General features: G+C 49.0%; 1 protein-coding gene across 1 annotated transcript; it reads left to right on the forward strand.

The window, feature by feature from the left end:
• Nucleotides 1-370: 370 nt before the first annotated feature.
• On the forward strand, nucleotides 371-13,031 carry drd4b (dopamine receptor D4b; the record flags this gene model as incomplete). The annotated part of the gene is made up of 4 exons (XM_084189843.1): nucleotides 371-631; nucleotides 2,136-2,248; nucleotides 4,540-5,144; nucleotides 12,823-13,031. 4 exons carry the CDS (start codon nucleotides 371-373, stop codon nucleotides 13,029-13,031), a joined length of 1,188 nt encoding a protein of 395 aa, XP_084045969.1.
• Nucleotides 13,032-19,306: the final 6,275 nt, after the last annotated feature.

A 19,306-nucleotide genomic window follows, 5' to 3' on the forward strand; every position in this document is an offset into this window, starting at 1 on the left:
AACCGCCGTGGTGCAGGAAAAACTTTTAAACTATTATATATTTAATCTGGGTGCTTCTACATATTTGTTGGACACACTAGCTGGATTGCTTGAATTTCAGAGTCATTTTCGGGGGAAATAGGAAAGCGCTTTCAGGAGCATTTGTGCTACCTAATACTGTCCACTGGTCTGGTGCTGATCTCCTGCAAAGCATCAGTCCTGGCTGCGTCTCACTCAAGAAGAGTAAACTTTCCGATTTCAGCACAGACCAGACATCGGACCACGCGTGCTGCAGGACGACTGGAAATAATGCATAGATGAAACCCGCTCTCAGTAACGCCGAAGAAAAGGCGTCGCAGAGGGAATTTGTCAATCTCCGGTCGGGGCGACAATGTCGGACAACTTCACCGATTTCGAATTCGACAACACGACGCAGCCGGTGGCTGCTGCGGTGGCTCCCGACTACAACTTTCCAGCTCTTATATTCGGGATATTGCTAATCATTGTGATTATCGGTGGAAATGTGCTTGTGTGTCTTAGTGTTTACATGGAAAAAGCTTTAAAAACTACAACAAACTACTTCATTGTGAGTTTGGCTGTTGCGGACCTACTCCTGGCAGTGCTGGTGCTGCCACTGTTCGTGTACGCAGAGGTAAGTAGCTTAGCTTTTAGCCCTTAGCCTACCTGAGATATTTTGCTTAGTTAATTCATAATACCTGCTTGGCCTATTTCAGATATTTAGTCATGTAGTGGCCGGTTGGTAGGCTATATTTTTTTATTTTATGTTCAGATATTTCACTATTGGAGGACTAGGCTATTGGTTATGATTATGAATCATATTATACTATTTATTAGCCTTTTAACTACCATCGTTATAATCATGTATAATATCAGCTGCCTAATAGTTAGTTGCCCAGTATTATAGCGTGGTAAATAATAGCGGCTTAACCGTCTAATCATTCAAATCAGATCCATCAGACCAACCCTTTAAGTTCATTACTAAAGAGGGGGGAAGAACATCCCGTTCCACGTCATCCGCTTCTTTTCTTGTTCTCTTTGTGTCGCTCACCTGTTCATTTCTCTATTCCTATCGAACCGGGAAAGGTCAGTCGTTTTATACTAGGCCTACTGCAAATGTCTTATGCGTCATCTTGAAACGCTATAGGCTATGGACAATTAGTTTTATTAAACTATCAACAACAACAACAGACTAAAAGTGGAATAAGATCAATCAACGAGGTTAACTCGAAGCTGTTAAAATGACAATTACTGAGATATTACATAACATTAATTGATAGTGACTATTGTTGAGAACAGGTCTGCCTGCCTACCTGTGTGTATGTGTGTGTATGTGTGGGTCTGTCTGTCTGTCTGTCTGTCTGTCTGCCTGTCTATGTCTCTATCTCTCTCTATTGTGGCTGACTACTGAATAGTCTTTACTTAGACTATTAAGGGATACCTGTGAGAGACCAGTACCTAAGTCTTCCTAATTTGGGACGCCATTATCTCGTTACAGGAGAGTTGTTACAGCCAGGTAATCTACTGAGCCGGCCAGGCAGAGTGTTAACATGTTGGTATTAACATGTTGTTAGCATTTTGTCATCCATGTTGGTTATTGGTTAACATTACAGCCTTTTGTTTGTGGCTCGTTCACCTGATGGTGAAGGGCAGTCTGAAAGTAATCTTCATCATACTATTGATCAGCCAAGAGATGTTGATCAATAGTATGGCCAATAGAAGAAAGAGAGAGAGAGAGAGAGAGAGAGAGAGAGAGAGAGAGAGAGAGAGAGAGAGAGAGAGGGGGAGCGGGGGAGAGAGAGAAGGGGGAGCGGGTGAGAGAGAGAGAGAGAGAAGGGGGAGCGAGCGAGAGAGAGAGAGAGAGAGAGAAGGGGAAGCGGGTGAGAGAGAGAAGGGGGAGCGGGTGAGAGAGAGAGAAGGGGGAGTAGGAGAGAGAGAGAGAGAGAGAGAGAGAGAGAGAGAGAGAGAGAGAGAGAGAGAGAGAGAGAGAGAGAGAGAAGGGGGAGATAATGGACAGAGAGAGGAGACAGAGAGCACTAGACATGGTTTCTGATATTAACCGTGTGAATGTCAGTACATAACCGTACATGAGCAATGTCCACACATTTTCATAGACATGACCTGTGTGTTGTTTTCAGTTCCAGGGTGGTGTGTGGTCCCTGGACATGATGCTGTGTGACGGCCTGATGTCCATGGACGTGATGCTGTGCACCGCCTCCATCTTCAACCTCTGCGCCATCAGCGTCGACAGGTCAGACACACACACCGAACCCCAGGTCCCTCTACCATTATGGTTGAAGTCGTCAGGTCAGACAGACACACACACACCGAACCCCAGGTCCCTCTACCATTATGGTTGAAGTCATCAGGTCTCAGACACACACACCGAACCCCAGGTCCCTCTACCATTATGGTTGAAGTCGTCAGGTCTCAGACACACACACACCGAACCCCAGGTCCCTCTACCATTATGGTTGAAGTCGTCAGGTCTCAGACACACACACCGAACCCCAGGTCCCTCTACCATTATGGTTGAAGTCGTCAGGTCTCAGACACACACACTCCGAACCCCAGGTCCCTCTACCATTATGGTTGAAGTCGTCAGGTCTCAGACACACACACACCGAACCCCAGGTCCCTCTACCATTATGGTTGAAGTCGTCAGGTCTCAGACACACACACCGAACCCCAGGTCCCTCTACCATTATGGTTGAAGTCGTCAGGTCTCAGACACACACACCGAACCCCAGGTCCCTCTACCATTATGGTTGAAGTCATCAGGTCTCAGACACACACACCGAACCCCAGGTCCCTCTACCATTATGGTTGAAGTCGTCAGGTCTCAGACACACACACCGAACCCCAGGTCCCTCTACCATTATGGTTGAAGTCGTCAGGTCTCAGACACACACACCGAACCCCAGGTCCCTCTACCATTATGGTTGAAGTCGTCAGGTCTCAGACACACACACCGAACCCCAGGTCCCTCTACCATTATGGTTGAAGTCGTCAGGTCTCAGACACACCGAACCCCAGGTCCCTCTACCATTATGGTTGAAGTCGTCAGGTCTCAGACACACACACACCGAACCCCAGGTCCCTCTACATATTTGTTTCAGGTCTCAGACAAGTTACTTATTAGGCGAGTGCAGTTCTTGGATCCAACTCTGTTAAAATGATGGAAATGTGATGTTTATTTGGTGCTTTACTTTGAACTGTGTATTCCCTGCCCCAGACTTCCTAGCTGTGTTATTATCAAGGGTTCAACTGTTCACATAAGTGTGCAGTGATAGCAGTATCTGAAACATTAGCTGAAATACTTCAAAACGTTGAGTTGAGTCCAACTAATGAACTGCTTCCTGAAACAGACAGACACACAACTGAAGTTTGATGTACTGAAAATGTTTAAATGGTGATGCATAGCTAGTCAGTATGTGTAGCATGAGTCTCCCTAACAGACAGACACATTCCCCATCTCTCCTTACTGAGTCTCTACTTCTAATGGTATTGACCCCTCTACCTCCTGAGTCTCTCTACTTCTAATGGTGTTGACCCCTGTACCTCCTGAGTCTCTACTTCTAATGGTGTTGACCCCTATACCTCCTGAGTCTCTCTACTTCTAATGGTGTTGACCTCTCTACCTCCTGAGTCTCTACTTCTAATGGTGTTGACCCCTATACCTCCTGAGTCTCTCTACTTCTAATGGTGTTGACCTCTCTACCTCCTGAGTCTCTACTTCTAATGGTGTTGACCCCTATACCTCCTGAGTCTCTCTACTTCTAATGGTGTTGACCTCTCTACCTCCTGAGTCTCTCTACTTCTAATGGTGTTGACCCGTCTACCTCCTGAGTCTCTACTTCTAATGGTGTTGACCCCTATACCTCCTGAGTCTCTCTACTTCTAATGGTGTTGACCCCTCTACTTCCTGAGTCTCTACTTCTAATGGTATTGACCCCTCTACCTCCTGAGTCTCTACTTCTAATGGTGTTGACCCCTCTACTTCCTGAGTCTCTCTACTTCTAATGGTGTTGTCCCGTCTACCTCCTGAGTCTCTACTTCTAATGGTGTTGACCCCTATACCTCCTGAGTCTCTCTACTTCTAATGGTGTTGACCCCTCTACTTCCTGAGTCTCTACTTCTAATGGTATTGACCCCTCTACCTCCTGAGTCTCTACTTCTAATGGTGTTGACCCCTGTACCTCCTGAGTCTCTACTTCTAATGGTGTTGACCCCTGTACCTCCTGAGTCTCTCTACTTCTAATGGTGTTGACCCCTGTACCTCCTGAGTCTCTCTACTTCTAATGGTGTTGACCCCTATACCTCCTGAGTCTCTACTTCTAATGGTATTGACCCCTCTACCTCCTGAGTCTCTACTTCTAATGGTGTTGACCCCTCTCTCTCTCTCTCTCTCTCTCTCTCTCTCTCTCTCTCTCTCTCTCTCTCTCTCTCTCTCTCTCTCTCTCTCTCTCTCTCTCTCTCTCTCTCTCTCTCTCTCTCTCTCTCTCTCTCTCTCTCTCTCTCTCTCTCTCTCTCTCTCTCTAGGTTCATTGCTGTGTCCATCCCTCTGAACTACAACAGGAAGCACGTTGACCAGCGTCAGATCATCCTGCTGTCAGGCACCTGGCTCATAGCCCTGGCCGTGGCCTCCCCCGTCATGCTGGGTATCAACAACATCCCGCACCGTGACCCCACTGAGTGTAAACTGGAAGATGACAACTACGTAGTGTACTCCTCTGTCTGCTCCTTCTTCATCCCCTGCCCCATCATGCTCCTCCTCTACTGCGGAATGTTCCGGGGCCTGAAGAGGTGGGAAGAGGCGCGCAAGGCCAAGCTGAGGAACAGCATCCAGGCCTGTAGGAAGCTTCAGCATGCAGCCGCCGCCGCCGTGCCTCCTCCGGGGACCATCCCCGGGCCGCTGCCCATGCCCCTGCCCAGGATCATCGAGAGGGATCTGGCTCAGGCCCGGCTGGGGCTGGAGGATAATGATGACTTTCGGCAGCCGGACTGCCCCCCGTTCCCCTCGGAGTACAGGGAGAGGATCAGCTCCGTGCCGTCTATCTCCTACCAGCAGCAGCCGCAGAAGAGGAAGCGAGCCAAGATCAACGGCAGGGAGAGGAAGGCCATGAGGGTTCTTCCTGTTGTGGTGGGTAAGTGCCGCAGATAAATGTTTGGAAGGGTCAAAAACTCACAAAGTTTCCCCTGACTTGTCAAAACTCATAAAGGTTCCCTTCAAACTTGTCAAAAACTCACAGAGGTTTCCCTCAAACTTCAAGTCTTAGAGTATGAATCATAGTGGTCCTCTGTAGCTCAATTGGTAGAGCATGGCGCTTGTAACGCCAGGGTAGTGGGTTCGATCCCCGGAACCACCCATACGTAAAAATGTATGCACACATGACTGTAAGTCGCTTTGTATAAAAGCGTCTGCTAAATGGCATATTATATTATATTATTATAGTCAAGTTTCAAGTCTTTGTGACTGACTCAAGTCCCCATCTCTGCTTCCCCCTTCTCTTTCTACTGAGAGCTCATAGGGTTGGTTCTGACTGGTCGTGATCAGACCTGGGTCAAATACGTGTTCTGGGCACATAGTGTATAAACCTCGTATGGCCGACCTCAAAGCACACATTGCTTTCTCCAAAGGCTTAACAAAATACTTTTTCAAATATGTCATAAAAAACACACCCATTGGAAGCCTTAAAGGCCAGGCGAGACGGTCACTATCAGATAGTCCTGGGAACTGGTTCTCCAGTTATAATGACAGGATACATTAAAAACAAAAGGATGAGTATTGTGTTCCAGCTTCTTATTCACTGACCTGCTTAATGGATGAACATGTTAATCAAACCCGGACCTGGAAATTGATAGAAAGGTTCAATCATGAAAGTCTGAATGAAAATGATGAAAAGGATCAAATACCCAGCAGGCCAAACTGGTTGAAATGATGTCATTATGTCATTATGTCATTATGTTATTATGTCATTAAGTCATTTTAACCAGTTTGACCCACTGGGAGAGTATTGTGTTTCAGCCTCTCCGGAGTCACTGACCTGGAAATTAATTATGGGCCCTAACGGTCTAAATGGAAATGATGCATTGATATACCTAGGGGGAATTCTCTATCTATCTCTCATTTCTGGAGATATTCACTTTTGGCCACAGCATCATCATTCATGAATAATTTGCGGTGGTTGAGTCATTTTCTCAGTGTCAGGCTGATGAGGTGCATTTTTTATGAAACATGCACTATGTTTGAGTGGTGGATGCTGGTGGCGCATCCTTCATCTTCATCGGTGGGAGAAAAAAAAAAAACATCCTTATATAAAAAGGTGCTGTGTGTCCTGTTGTGCTCTCATGGCTTCCTGATCTGTCATAATGAACTGGTGCACGCTTAAAAAAGGGGTTCCAAAATAGGTTATTTGGCTGTCCTCATTGGAGAACCCTTTTGAAGAATCTTTTTGGGTTCCAGGTAGAACACTCTGTGGAAAGGGTTCTACATGGAACCCAAAGGGTTCTACTTGGGAAAAGGATAACCAAATAAGCTTTTTTTTAGGTTCTAGGTAGAACCTTTTTTCAAAGAGTGTGGTGTGTCTACTGCCGTGAGCTACTTTTATATTTAAATGATTAATGGGAGAAACAACCTTTCTAATACACAATGATGAGAATGCTACAGGTGTTGACAGCAGATACACAGCTTGTTAGTAAAATACAGAATGCTACAGGTGTTGACAGCAGATACACAGCTTGTTAGTAAAATACAGAATGCTACAGGTGTTGACAGCAGATACACAGCTTGTTAGTAAAATACAGAATGCTACAGGTGTTGACAGCAGATACACAGCTTGTTAGTAAAATACAGAATGCTACAGGTGTTGACAGCAGATGCAAAATTATTATGCACTTATCATCAATAATGAAACGTTAATGATAAGCAACTATATGTTGTTGGCAAGCAACACAACTAAATAGTTAAACACATTAAAAACACATACTAATCAAATCATGCCAAAGGTCATCAAACCCAGCCAATAGCTAGCACACCTTGGAGGCAATGGAATTTACTAAACCCAAAGAAGGAAAGCCCTTGGATATCAGTACCATCTTACCAGAGAAACTGATAAACGAGGGCCTACACTTTATCATGTATGCTCCTGTAGAGTTCCCCAAGCAACACAGCTAAGGTAAAGGTCTGCAGTCATCAGATGCTAGGTCAAACAGAAGGTCTGCAGTCATCAGATGCTAGGTCTAACAGAAGGTCTGCAGTCATCAGATGCTAGGTCTAACAGAAGGTCTGCAGTCATCAGATGCTAGGTCTAACAGAAGGTCTGCAGTCATCAGATGCTAGGTCTAACAGAAGGTCTGCAGTCATCAGATGCTAGGTCTAACAGAAGGTCTGCAGTCATCAGATGCTAGGTCAAACAGAAGGTCTGCAGTCATCAGATGCTAGGTCTAACAGAAGGTCTGCAGTCATCAGATGCTAGGTCTAACAGAAGGTCTGCAGTCATCAGATGCTAGGTCTAACAGAAGGTCTGCAGTCATCAGATGCTAGGTCAAACAGAAGGTCTATAGTCATTTTGTAAGTCGCTCTGGATAAGAGCGTCTGCTAAATGACGTAAATGTAAATGTAATCAGATGCTAGGTCTAACAGAAGGTCTGCAGTCATCAGATGCTAGGCCTATTAGAAGTGTCACTTCAGTCTGCCATTCTCTACCTGACTAAGTATAGCTTAAAGCCTTCAATCCAATCATTATGTAACACTTTGGATCGTCGCTCCAGATCTTCTTACCCCCACAACACACACGACCACAGGTTTAAGTATAGAGGTGCGTAGTCATTCGTTCACGGCTTCAACTAATGAGCAGAGTTTAATTTGTTCATTAGTCTCCAATTACACAGCCAGACTGACTGATGTTCCTATGTCTTTGGTAATCCATGTGGGAGACCGTATGGGTCATGACTCATTACACAGATAGTCATTTCACACTATCATGCCCAATCCAAACATAACTGGATATTTTCTTTTCACATTGTCCTGCCTAGCAGAGTAATCAGGTCAGCTCAGTACAGCTTGGTTCGGCTCAGCAGTGTGAAAAGCCCATCAGTGTTTTCTAACAAACAAACAGAGTTTAAAGTCAACAAAATGATCGCTGCTGTTCACAGATCAGGTTTTTCAGCGGACTTTCAAGTAATAATATTAATAATAATATGCCATTTAGCAGACGCTTTTATCCAAAGCGACTTACAGTCATGCGTGCATACAGGAGGCAGTTGGCTTCAGGGAACACTCCTAGCGTCACATCAATTAGTATTAGCAGGAAATACAGTTAACCATGCAGGGCCACGCCCACTGCTGTGGACACAACAGGCTCTCCGTCACAACAGCAGGCAGTCGGTGAGGGTGGTTCATGTTAACGACAACACAGACCAACAACAACAGTGGCCGTGTGCACTCAGTAGATCACCGGCTGGGTGGAGTGTGTGCGTACTACCCTTACTCAGTAGATCACCGGCTGGGTGGAGTGTGTGCGTACTACCCTCACTCAGTAGATCACCGGCTGGGTGGAGTGTGTGTACTACCCTCACTCAGTAGATCACCGGCTGGGTGGAGTGTGTGTGTGCTACCCTCACTCAGTAGATCACCGGCTGGGTGGAGTGTGTGCGTACTACCCTCACTCAGTAGATCACCGGCTGGGTGGAGTGTGTGTGCTACCCTCACTCAGTAGATCACCGGCTGGGTGGAGTGTGTGTGCGTACTACCCTTACTCAGTAGATCACCGGCTGGGTGTCGATGAACGGTGTGCGATTCAACATGTCAAATAGTTGGGAAATGAACAGAGAATTAGGGTGTTCTGTGGTCAGAGGCGAGGCTGTGCATGGCCGACGTCCGCGTTACATTGAGGGTAGATATTAAGTTACTGATGGTAGTGATTCCTACACGGACAGTTAGGAGTATAGGAGGGGAAAGGAAGGAGAAGCATTTAGCTCCTACTCAACGGACAGACAGACAGACATCAGCTCCTCTCCTACTCAACGACAGACAGACAGACAGACATCAGCTCCGCTCCTACTCAACGGACAGACAGACAGACAGACACATCAGACCCTCTCCTACTCAACAGACAGACAGACAGACAGACACATCAGACCCTCTCCTACTCAACAGACAGACAGACAGACAGACAGACAGACAGACAGACAGACAGACAGACAGACAGACAGACAGACAGACAGACAGACAGACACATCTGAGCCTCTTGTTTTCCTCATTTGGCAACAACACTTATTTTATCAGAAGTTTAAAGGACAGAAAATGTCCTATTTTCAATTTATAAAAAGCCTTTGTTGACTGAAATTGTTCTCCACATTGGTCAGATTCAACACTCTGTTGTAGGTGAGCTAAAAGAAGCTGGACCAATGTTGATCCTTTGACTGCTTTATGGGGGAGCTCAGTAAGGCTGCTCCACGGAGGAGCGCACAGTCAGATGGTCATTGCTTCCAGGGGTGGGCTGCTCCATGGAGGAGAGCACAGTCAGATGGTCATTGCTTCCAGGGGTGGGCTGCTCCATGGAGGAGAGCACAGTCAGATGGTCATTGCTTCCAGGGGTGGGCTGCTCCATGGAGGAGAGCACAGTCAGATGGTCATTGCTTCCAGGGGTGCAGTGATTAGTTAGGGACCGGTAAGCAGGGTTCAAATTACACCGTGGAAATTGGAAACATTCGTGAAGGTTAATCTAACTGACATTTTGGGACATTCTAGGGGGTGCTCAACATCTCTAGGTGGTGCCCAACATATCTTGGGGGTGCCTGACATCAAAGTCTTTGACTTGTGGGGGGGGGGGGGGGGGGGGGTCCGCATCAATATTACAATTATAATTTCCCTGTTCAGGAGCTGGTACACCTAGTCTGTGTCCCAAATGGTACCCTATTCCCTATTTAGTGCACTACTTTAGTCCAGAGGCCTCTGACGGCTCTAGTCAAAAGTAGTGCACTATATAGGGAATAGGGTACCATTTGGGACCCGCCCCTAATCTGTATCGCGACTCCACCCGACCGCCAAGCGCTTGACTGAGTATTTATAGCAATCCCATCAAACACTCCTGCATTATTAACCTCACCAGAGAGGCAGGCAGGTTTCTAATCTACAAGCACATCAGCTTCCCTATTCCCTCCATAGTGCACTACTTTTGACCATGAATAGGGTGCTATTTGGGACTCCCCCCCCCGTGGTAATTTTGACAGGGTCTGGTCAGTGTAAATGAGTGTTACCCAGGTGTCGTTGTGAATCGGTTGCATCTGAAATAGTTTGGGTTGCTAACCCTGTGGCAACATTAAATTCTCAACCGCTACACACTTACCCTCTCCAGGTTGGAAAAGGATATTAACAATTATTTTCCACAGAATTAGTTTTTCTCTCTCGCATTAGCGTCGGTCTTTCTAAAATGTCAACATGCCCCTTCATAAAATGGAGTGTTTTCTGCTTCAGGGAAAAAAAGGAGAATATAAGCTAATTGTAAAAATGTGTGAAGGTTAATCTAACTGAGATTTTGATCTGCTGGCCAAATGGTAATGCTCCTTGAGTTAAGACTGACATGGTAGATTGGCTGTGCTTTGCTTATCAGATCAAATGGGGTTGGCAGTGGTAATGGAAAGTGTGGTGGCTGTAGGGAGATTTTCCACGGCACTTTGATTCTGCTTCTGCTTGGTCTTTGATTGGATTTATATTTATAATATATATTAATATATTCTTTATTTGTGTTTTTTTTTTTACCATACCAGTGTCCTCCCGAGTGGCGCAGTGGTCTAAGGCTGTCACGCCCTGACTCAGGGGACTCTTATATGTTGAGTCAGGGTGTGTATGTTCTATGTTGTATGGTTCTATGTTGGCCGGTGTGGTTCCCAATCAGAGGCAGCTGTCGTTCGTTGTCTCTGATTGGGGACCATACTTAGGCAGCCTATTGGCACTAGTGGGTTGTGGGATCTTGTTCCGTGTAAGGTATGTTGTGTGTTACCTTTGGACTTCACGTGTCGTTGGTTTATTGTTTTGTCGAGTGTTTATTACGTTTAAAGTAACATGTATGCATGTCACACTGCGCCTTGGTCCGTCCCGTCCTACAACGAACGTGACAGAAGATCCCACCAGACCTGGACCAAGCAGTGTGCCGAGGAGGAGCAGAGAGGATGGACTTGGCAGGAGATAAGAGAGGATCTGGCAAGAAAGATGGAGGCCCTGAAGGGGATCAGGGTGGAGAGGCAACCCCAATCATTTTTGGGGGGGCACACGGTGTGGACGACGAGGCAGCAGGAGGCCGCGACAGGGCGGATCTGCTGGTTAGGAGAGGAGGCCACCAGATTACGGGGGCTATTGGTTCAGAGGGAGCAGGAGGTATTCGGTCAGAGGGAGGCGCTACAGGAGGCTAGAAGGGAGAAGGAAGGTGTAGAGGCACGGCGAGAGGAGCTGGTTAGGCAGCAGAAGGAGCGGGGGTTAAGCAAGTGGTGCGTGTCGCCAGTCCGGTCCGGCCCGTTCCTGCTCCCCGCACCAAGCCAGTGGTGCGCGTCGCCAGCCCGGCCCGGCCTGTTCCTGCTACTCGCACCAAGCCAGTGGTGCACGTCGCCAGCCCGGCCCGGCCTGTTCCTGCTCCTCGCACCAAGCCAGTGGTGCGCGTCGCCAGCCCGGCCCGGCCTGTTCCTGCTCCTCGCACCAAGCCAGTGGTGCGCGTCGCCAGTCCGGCCCGGCCCGTTCCTGCCCCTCGCACCAAGCCAGTGGTGCGTGTTCCTAGTCAGGTCCAGAGCAGTCCGCTCCACCGGTGCCCAGTCCAGCTCCCGTCAGCGGCTCCAGTCCAGACCCAGACGTCAGCCCCTCTCCAGGTTCGGGGTCTCCCACACCAGGGTCGAGACAGGGCTTGGAGTATAGTGGGAGGAAGGAGAGGGGAAGCAACGCGCCGAGGTCCAGACCAGACCAGGGGCGCAACAGGGAGGCGGAGAGTGAGAGGTCGTCACGCCCTGAGCCGGATCCGCCTCCGAGGCGGAATGCCCACCCGGCCCCTACCCTGTTATGTTTATGTTGTGCGGTCGGAGTCCACACCTTTGGGGGGGGGGGGGGTACTGTCAAGCCCTGACTCAGGGGACTCTTATATGTTGAGTCAGGGTGTGTATGTTCTATGTTGTATGGTTCTATGTTGGCCGGTGTGGTTCCCAATCAGAGGCAGCTGTCGTTCGTTGTCTCTGATTGGGGACCATACTTAGGCAGCCTATTGGCACTAGTGGGTTGTGGGATCTTGTTCCGTGTGCGGTATGTTGTGTGTTACCTTAGGACTTCACGTGTCGTTGGTTTATTGTTTTGTCTAGTGTTTATTAAGTTTAAATAAACATGTATGCATATCACGCTGCGCCTTGGTCCGTCCCGTCCTACAACGAACATGACAAAGGCACTGCGTCGCAGTGCTAGCTGTGCCACTAGAGATCCGGGAGACCCATGGGGCGGCGCACAATTTGCCCAGCGTTGTCCAGGGTAGGGGAGGGAATGGCCGGCAGGGATGTAGCTCAGTTGGTAGAGCATGGCGTTTGTAACGCCAGGGTTGTGGGTTCGTTTCCCACGGGGGGCCAGTATGAAAAATAAAAAAATAATGTATGCACTCACTAACTGTAAGTCGCTCTGGATAAGAGCGTCTGCTAAATGACTAAAAATAAAAAATAAATAGCGCTTTTCCAGATTCTCAAAGCGCTTACATAGTAAGGGGGGGAAAGTCACCTCATCCGATCAATCAATCATCCAAAAATTAATCAATTGATCAGAACAGTTCCCTAACCTCTCCTCCTCCTCTTCCTCAGGTTGCTTCCTGTTCTGCTGGACCCCGTTCTTCATAGTCCACACCACGCGGGCCCTGTGTGTTACCTGCTACATCCCCCAGGCCCTGATGAGCACCGTCACCTGGCTGGGCTACGTCAACAGCGCCCTCAACCCCATTATCTACACTGTCTTCAACACAGAGTTCAGGAAGTTCTTCAAGAAGTCCCTCCACTCATTCAGCTGCTGCTGACATCAGCCCCGCACCGGATGGACAATGGTAGCTCTAACCGTGCTCTCACAGAAGGGGTATAACTACTGCACAGGGGTCAGGGTTGGGGTCAATGCCATGTCAATTCAGGAGGTACACTAAAATGTCCAATTATCTTCAATGCTTTTCAGTGAGGAAAATGTGGAACTGGAATTTGGTTTACTTTCTTCATTGTCTAGGGATGGCCCAGGGCTAAATCTGTATGTATCGCTCTCGAGTGGCCAACCCTCATCCTGGACAGCTACTTAGTGAACAAGGTTTTTGCTACAACCCTACCCTAAACAGATGACCTTGATTAGCTGATTCAGATGTGCTCCAGCAGGGATGGAGTAAAACCCAGCACACCCTGTAGGTCTCCAGGAGGAGGTTACAAGGGCTGGGCTATGTCACCGGCCATCTCAACCCCATAGTTATGCCACTGGGATATGGGTTATATGAGTGGGCAGGTTAGTTTATCTGCCGGGTGGGCGGAGCTTGCACATTCTAGACCATTCCAAGTGTTCTAAAGTGACATCTCCAACCATCCTGGGCACCGGGCGATGCAAAACGAGCATGCCTCAGCTATTCCTTAATATTGTTTATTACAGGTGTGATATGAGGCTTAATACTATCATTATAACAGTAGTAAGATAGTGTTATTACAGCCCCGTGAATACACCTTAATCGGAAGTTATGAAGAACAGAAGCTAATATATAAATGCATTCATACAGTATGTATAAAATTAAAAAGCTATAGCCTCTAACCTCCATTACAAATGTTTTTTTTATTTTTTTGAAGTTTGTTGTAATATTGTTTTTTTTTGCCATTTTACTTAAGCCAAATACTTTGACTGTATCTGCCTGTAACAGCAGTGTGTTTGTCGGGTCGTTGACATCGCCTACTGTCCACGTTTTATGTGGAAAATAAAGAATGAATAACAATGAAGAGACGCCTCTTTGTAAAGCAGTTACCTGTTCTCATCGGTATCGGCAATAACACTAGTATTTCAGCTAAAACTCCTTGCAGAAACAACTTAGGCGGTCAATTTTACAAAATCCACACAAAAAAATAACTAGGTCTGTAAATCAGCACATCAGCCGTCCCAGCAAATAAACTATCGATCTAGCAAAACTTGGGATGATGAATTTTAAATTTAAATGACTTTCAGTCAGTCAGACAAAGTGGCTGAGGAAAATGAGGAGAATTCTAAAGTGCCTTTTCTCCCAGTTCAGGTGGCTAGTTGTTCAGAGAGCAATTTAAACACGCAGGCAGAGAGAAAGACATAGAGGTGGCAACAAGGACAGATGAAACCATGAGGCACTCTAGGAACATCAGAGATCCAGCTGCAGTTCACTCTCTCTGGTGACATGATTTACTGGAAGAGAGAGAGAGAGAGAGAGAGAGAGAGAGAGATAGCAATAGCAAATGTGAGCATTTTGATGACGTGATGACACCGAATCATGACCCGGCTGTCACCCAGCACCACCAGCCACCTAACCATGCTGAGTGGTGTGGAGGCGCTCTCTGCTCTCTCATGTACGTTCACACTGGGTCATTTCCTGGATGTGATTCCATCAGAGTTCCCCCAGGGCTCTGATAACAGTGTATCCCTCTGTCCCAGGTTCTCTCCCTAACCAGGTGTCTTGGTCCAGGTCTGTCCCAGGTTCTCTCCCTATAACCAGGTGTCTTGGTCCAGGTCTGTCCCAGGTTCTCTCCCTATAACCAGGTGTCTTGGTCCAGGTCTGTCCCAGGTTCTCTCCCTATAACCAGGTGTCTTGGTCCAGGTCTGTCCCAGGTTCTCTCCCTATAACCAGGTGTCTTGGTCCAAGTCTGTCCCAGGTTCTCTCCCTATAACCAGGTGTCTTGGTCCAGGTCTGTCCCAGGTGCTCTCCCTAACCAGGTGTCTTGGTCCAGGTCTGTCCCAGGTTCTCTCCCTATAACCAGGTGTCTTGGTCCAGGTCTGTCCCAGGTTCTCTCCCTATAACCAGGTGTCTTGGTCCAGGTCTGTCCCAGGTGCTCTCCCTAACCAGGTGTCTTGGTCCAGGTCTGTCCCAGGTTCTCTCCCTAACCAGGTGTCTTGGTCCAGGTCTGTCCCAGGTTCTCTCCCTAACCAGGTGTCTTGGTCCAGGTCTGTCCCAGGTTCTCTCCCTAACCAGGTGTCTTGGTCCAGGTCTGTCCCAGGTTCTCTCCCTATAACCAGGTGTCTTGGTCCAGGTCTGTCCCAGGTTCTCTCCCTAACCAGGTGTCTTGGTCCAGGTCTGTCCCAGGTTCTCTCCCTAACCAGGTGTCTTGGTCCAGGTCTGTCCCAGGTTCTCTCCCTATAACCAGGTGTCTTGGTCCAGGTCTGTCCCAGGTTCTCTCCCTATAACCAGGTGTCTTGGTCCAGGTCTGTCCCAGGTTCTCTCCCTAACCAGGTGTCTTGGTCCAGGTCTGTCCCAGGTTCTCTCCCTATAACCAGGTGTCTTGGTCCAGGTCTGTCCCAGGTTCTCTCCCTAACCAGGTGTCTTGGTCCAGGTCTGTCCCAGGTTCTCTCCCTAACCAGGTGTCTTGGTCCAGGTCTGTCCCAGGTTCTCTCCCTAAGCAGGTGTCTTGGTCCAGGTCTGTCCCAGGTTCTCTCCCTAACCAGGTGTCTTGGTCCAGGTCTGTCCCAGGTTCTCTCCCTATAACCAGGTGTCTTGGTCCAGGTCTGTCCCAGGTTCTCTCCCTAACCAGGTGTCTTGGTCCAGGTCTGTCCCAGGTTCTCTCCCTATAACCAGGTGTCTTGGTCCAGGTCTGTCCCAGGTTCTCTCCCTATAACCAGGTGTCTTGGTCCAGGTCTGTCCCAGGTTCTCTCCCTAACCAGGTGTCTTGGTCCAGGTCTGTCCCAGGTTCTCTCCCTAACCAGGTGTCTTGGTCCAGGTCTGTCCCAGGTTCTCTCCCTAACCAGGTGTCTTGGTCCAGGTCTGTCCCAGGTTCTCTCCCTATAACCAGGTGTCTTGGTCCAGGTCTGTCCCAGGTTCTCTCCCTATAACCAGGTGTCTTGGTCCAGGTCTGTCCCAGGTTCTCTCCCTAACCAGGTGTCTTGGTCCAGGTCTGTCCCAGGTTCTCTCCCTAACCAGGTGTCTTGGTCCAGGTCTGTCCAAGGTTCTCTCCCTAACCAGGTGTCTTGGTCCAGGTCTGTCCCAGGTTCTCTCCCTATAACCAGGTGTCTTGGTCCAGGTCTGTCCCAGGTTCTCTCCCTATAACCAGGTGTCTTGGTCCAGGTCTGTCCCAGGTTCTCTCCCTATAACCAGGTGTCTTGGTCCAGGTCTGTCCCAGGTTCTCTCCCTAACCAGGTGTCTTGGTCCAGGTCTGTCCCAGGTTCTCTCCCTATAACCAGGTGTCTTGGTCCAGGTCTGTCCCAGGTTCTCTCCCTAACCAGGTGTCTTGGTCCAGGTCTGTCCCAGGTTCTCTCCCTATAACCAGGTGTCTTGGTCCAGGTCTGTCCCAGGTTCTCTCCCTAACCAGGTGTCTTGGTCCAGGTCTGTCCCAGGTTCTCTCCCTATAACCAGGTGTCTTGGTCCAGGTCTGTCCCAGGTTCTCTCCCTATAACCAGGTGTCTTGGTCCAGGTCTGTCCCAGGTTCTCTCCCTATAACCAGGTGTCTTGGTCCAGGTCTGTCCCAGGTTCTCTCCCTGGACCAGGTTCTCTCCCTAACCAGGTGTCTTGGTCCAGGTCTGTCCCAGGTTCTCTCCCTAACCAGGTGTCTTGGTCCAGGTCTGTCCCAGGTTCTCTCCCTAACAGGTATCTTGGTCCAGGTCTGTCCCAGGTTCTCTCCCTAACCAGGTGTCTTGGTCCAGGTCTGTCCCAGGTTCTCTCCCTATAACCAGGTGTCTTGGTCCAGGTCTGTCCCAGGTTCTCTCCCTATAACCAGGTGTCTTGGTCCAGGTCTGTCCCAGGTTCTCTCCCTAACCAGGTGTCTTGGTCCAGGTCTGTCCCAGGTTCTCTCCCTAACCAGGTGTCTTGGTCCAGGTCTGTCCCAGGTTCTCTCCCTAACCAGGTGTCTTGGTCCAGGTCTGTCCCAGGTTCTCTCCCTAACCAGGTGTCTTGGTCCAGGTCTGTCCCAGGTTCTCTCCCTAACCAGGTGTCTTGGTCCAGGTCTGTCCCAGGTTCTCTCCCTATAACCAGGTGTCTTGGTCCAGGTCTGTCCCAGGTTCTCTCCCTAACCAGGTGTCTTGGTCCAGGTCTGTCCCAGGTTCTCTCCCTAACCAGGTGTCTTGGTCCAGGTCTGTCCCAGGTTCTCTCCCTATAACCAGGTGTCTTGGTCCAGGTCTGTCCCAGGTTCTCTCCCTATAACCAGGTGTCTTGGTCCAGGTCTGTCCCAGGCTCTCTCCCTATAACCAGGTGTCCTGGTCCAGGTCTGTCCCAGGCTCTCTCCCTAACCAGGTGTCTTGGTCCAGGTCTGTCCCAGGTTCTCTCCCTATAACCAGGTGTCTTGGTCCAGGTCTGTCCCAGGTTCTCTCCCTATAACCAGGTGTCTTGGTCCAGGTCTGTCCCAGGTTCTCTCCCTATAACCAGGTGTCTTGGTCCAGGTCTGTCCCAGGTTCTCTCCCTAACCAGGTGTCCTGGTCCAGGTCTGTCCCAGGCTCTCTCCATATAACCAGGTGTCTTGGTCCAGGTCTGTCCCAGGTTCTCTCCCTAACCAGGTGTCTTGGTCCAGGTCTGTCCCAGGTTCTCTCCCTAACCAGGTGTCTTGGTCCAGGTCTGTCCCAGGTTCTCTCCCTAACCAGGTGTCTTGGTCCAGGTCTGTCCCAGGTTCTCTCCCTAACCAAGTGTCTTGGTCCAGGTCTGTCCCAGGTTCTCTCCCTAACCAGGTGTCTTGGTCCAGGTCTGTCCCAGGTTCTCTCCCTAACCAGGTGTCTTGGTCCAGGTCTGTCCCGGGTTCTCTCCCTATAACCAGTTGTCCTGGTCCAGGTCTGTCCCAGGTTCTCTCCCTATAACCAGTTGTCCTGGTCCAGGTCTGTCCCAGGTTCTCTCCCTATAACCAGGTGTCCTGGTCCAGGTCTGTCCCAGGTTCTCTCCCTATAACCAGGTGTCCTGGTCCAGGTCTGTCCCAGGTTCTCTCCCTAACCAGGTGTCTTGGTCCAGGTCTGTCCCAGGTTCTCTCCCTAACCAGGTGTCTTGGTCCAGGTCTGTCCCAGGTTCTCTCCCTAACCAGGTGTCTTGGTCCAGGTCTGTCCCAGGTTCTCTCCCTAACCAGGTGTCTTGGTCCAGGTCTGTCCCAGGTTCTCTCCCTATAACCAGGTGTCTTGGTCCAGGTCTGTCCCAGGTTCTCTCCCTAACCAGGTGTCCTGGTCCAGGTCTGTCCCAGGTTCTCTCCCTAACCAGGTGTCCTGGTCCAGGTCTGTCCCAGGTTCTCTCCCTAACCAGGTGTCCTGGTCCAGGTCTTTAGATCCAGTAAGGAGATAAAACAAAAAAACTAATAAAACAAAAAACGTCAGAGCTGGTGATGTTGCATAGCCTGGTGGAACCAGCCTGGTCACTGTGTTTGTTGCACATGGAGATGTGTGAAACGTACTCCTCAGCCTGAGGTGTACCCACTTGCGCCAGCGATAAGCTAGCTCTCCGCGTGGCACCGACTGGTTAGACGCTTCAGAAGGGCGGTCACGTGTGCTGCTAGCAAGGCAGAGGTCCCGAGTTCGCACCAGGTTTGGGCTGAATTCGGGAGAAAGTGGTACTCGCTTAGCAAACATCCTTTACACGTTCGCCATTCTGTTTTACTGCACGTATAGAATCGTGAACACATTGATCGGGCTGGTTCTACCAGGCTAGATGTAGCGTGTTTTGTTTAGCTTTCGCTTTGACCTGCAGGTTCAGAGTATACATTTTGAAATAAAATATTTAAAAATCATGTTGACCCTTGGGAACTGCAGACAGTTTTATTCATTCACTTTATCTTTACGTTACCAGATGGAAGACAGTCGGTTGAGGTTGAGAGGGCCTTTAAGCGTGGACGGGAAAGATGGTTGTCGATCATTTTACACGGTTAGATTAACATACGGTTGGAGCGTGACGGTCATCCAACAGAAGCTAATCAAGATTAAATGAGCAAGGATGAATGGGCTTCCCTCTGGACCCGGAGTGCTGAGTGTCACTCGTCTGTGATTGACAGGTGAGTGATCGTGACGATGGTTGTCAATGAAGTTGTGACTTGGAAATAGAATGTTGCATTATTCATCTGGGTGAAAGGATTCCTTTTAGCTCCACTTCGTTAGGATGTTTGTGTGCGTCCCAAAATGGCACCTATTTATAGTGCATTC

This window comes from Coregonus lavaretus, assembly GCF_964263955.1.
Source record: "Coregonus lavaretus genome assembly, contig: HAP1_SCAFFOLD_935, whole genome shotgun sequence".
Lineage (NCBI taxonomy): Eukaryota > Metazoa > Chordata > Actinopteri > Salmoniformes > Salmonidae > Coregonus > Coregonus lavaretus.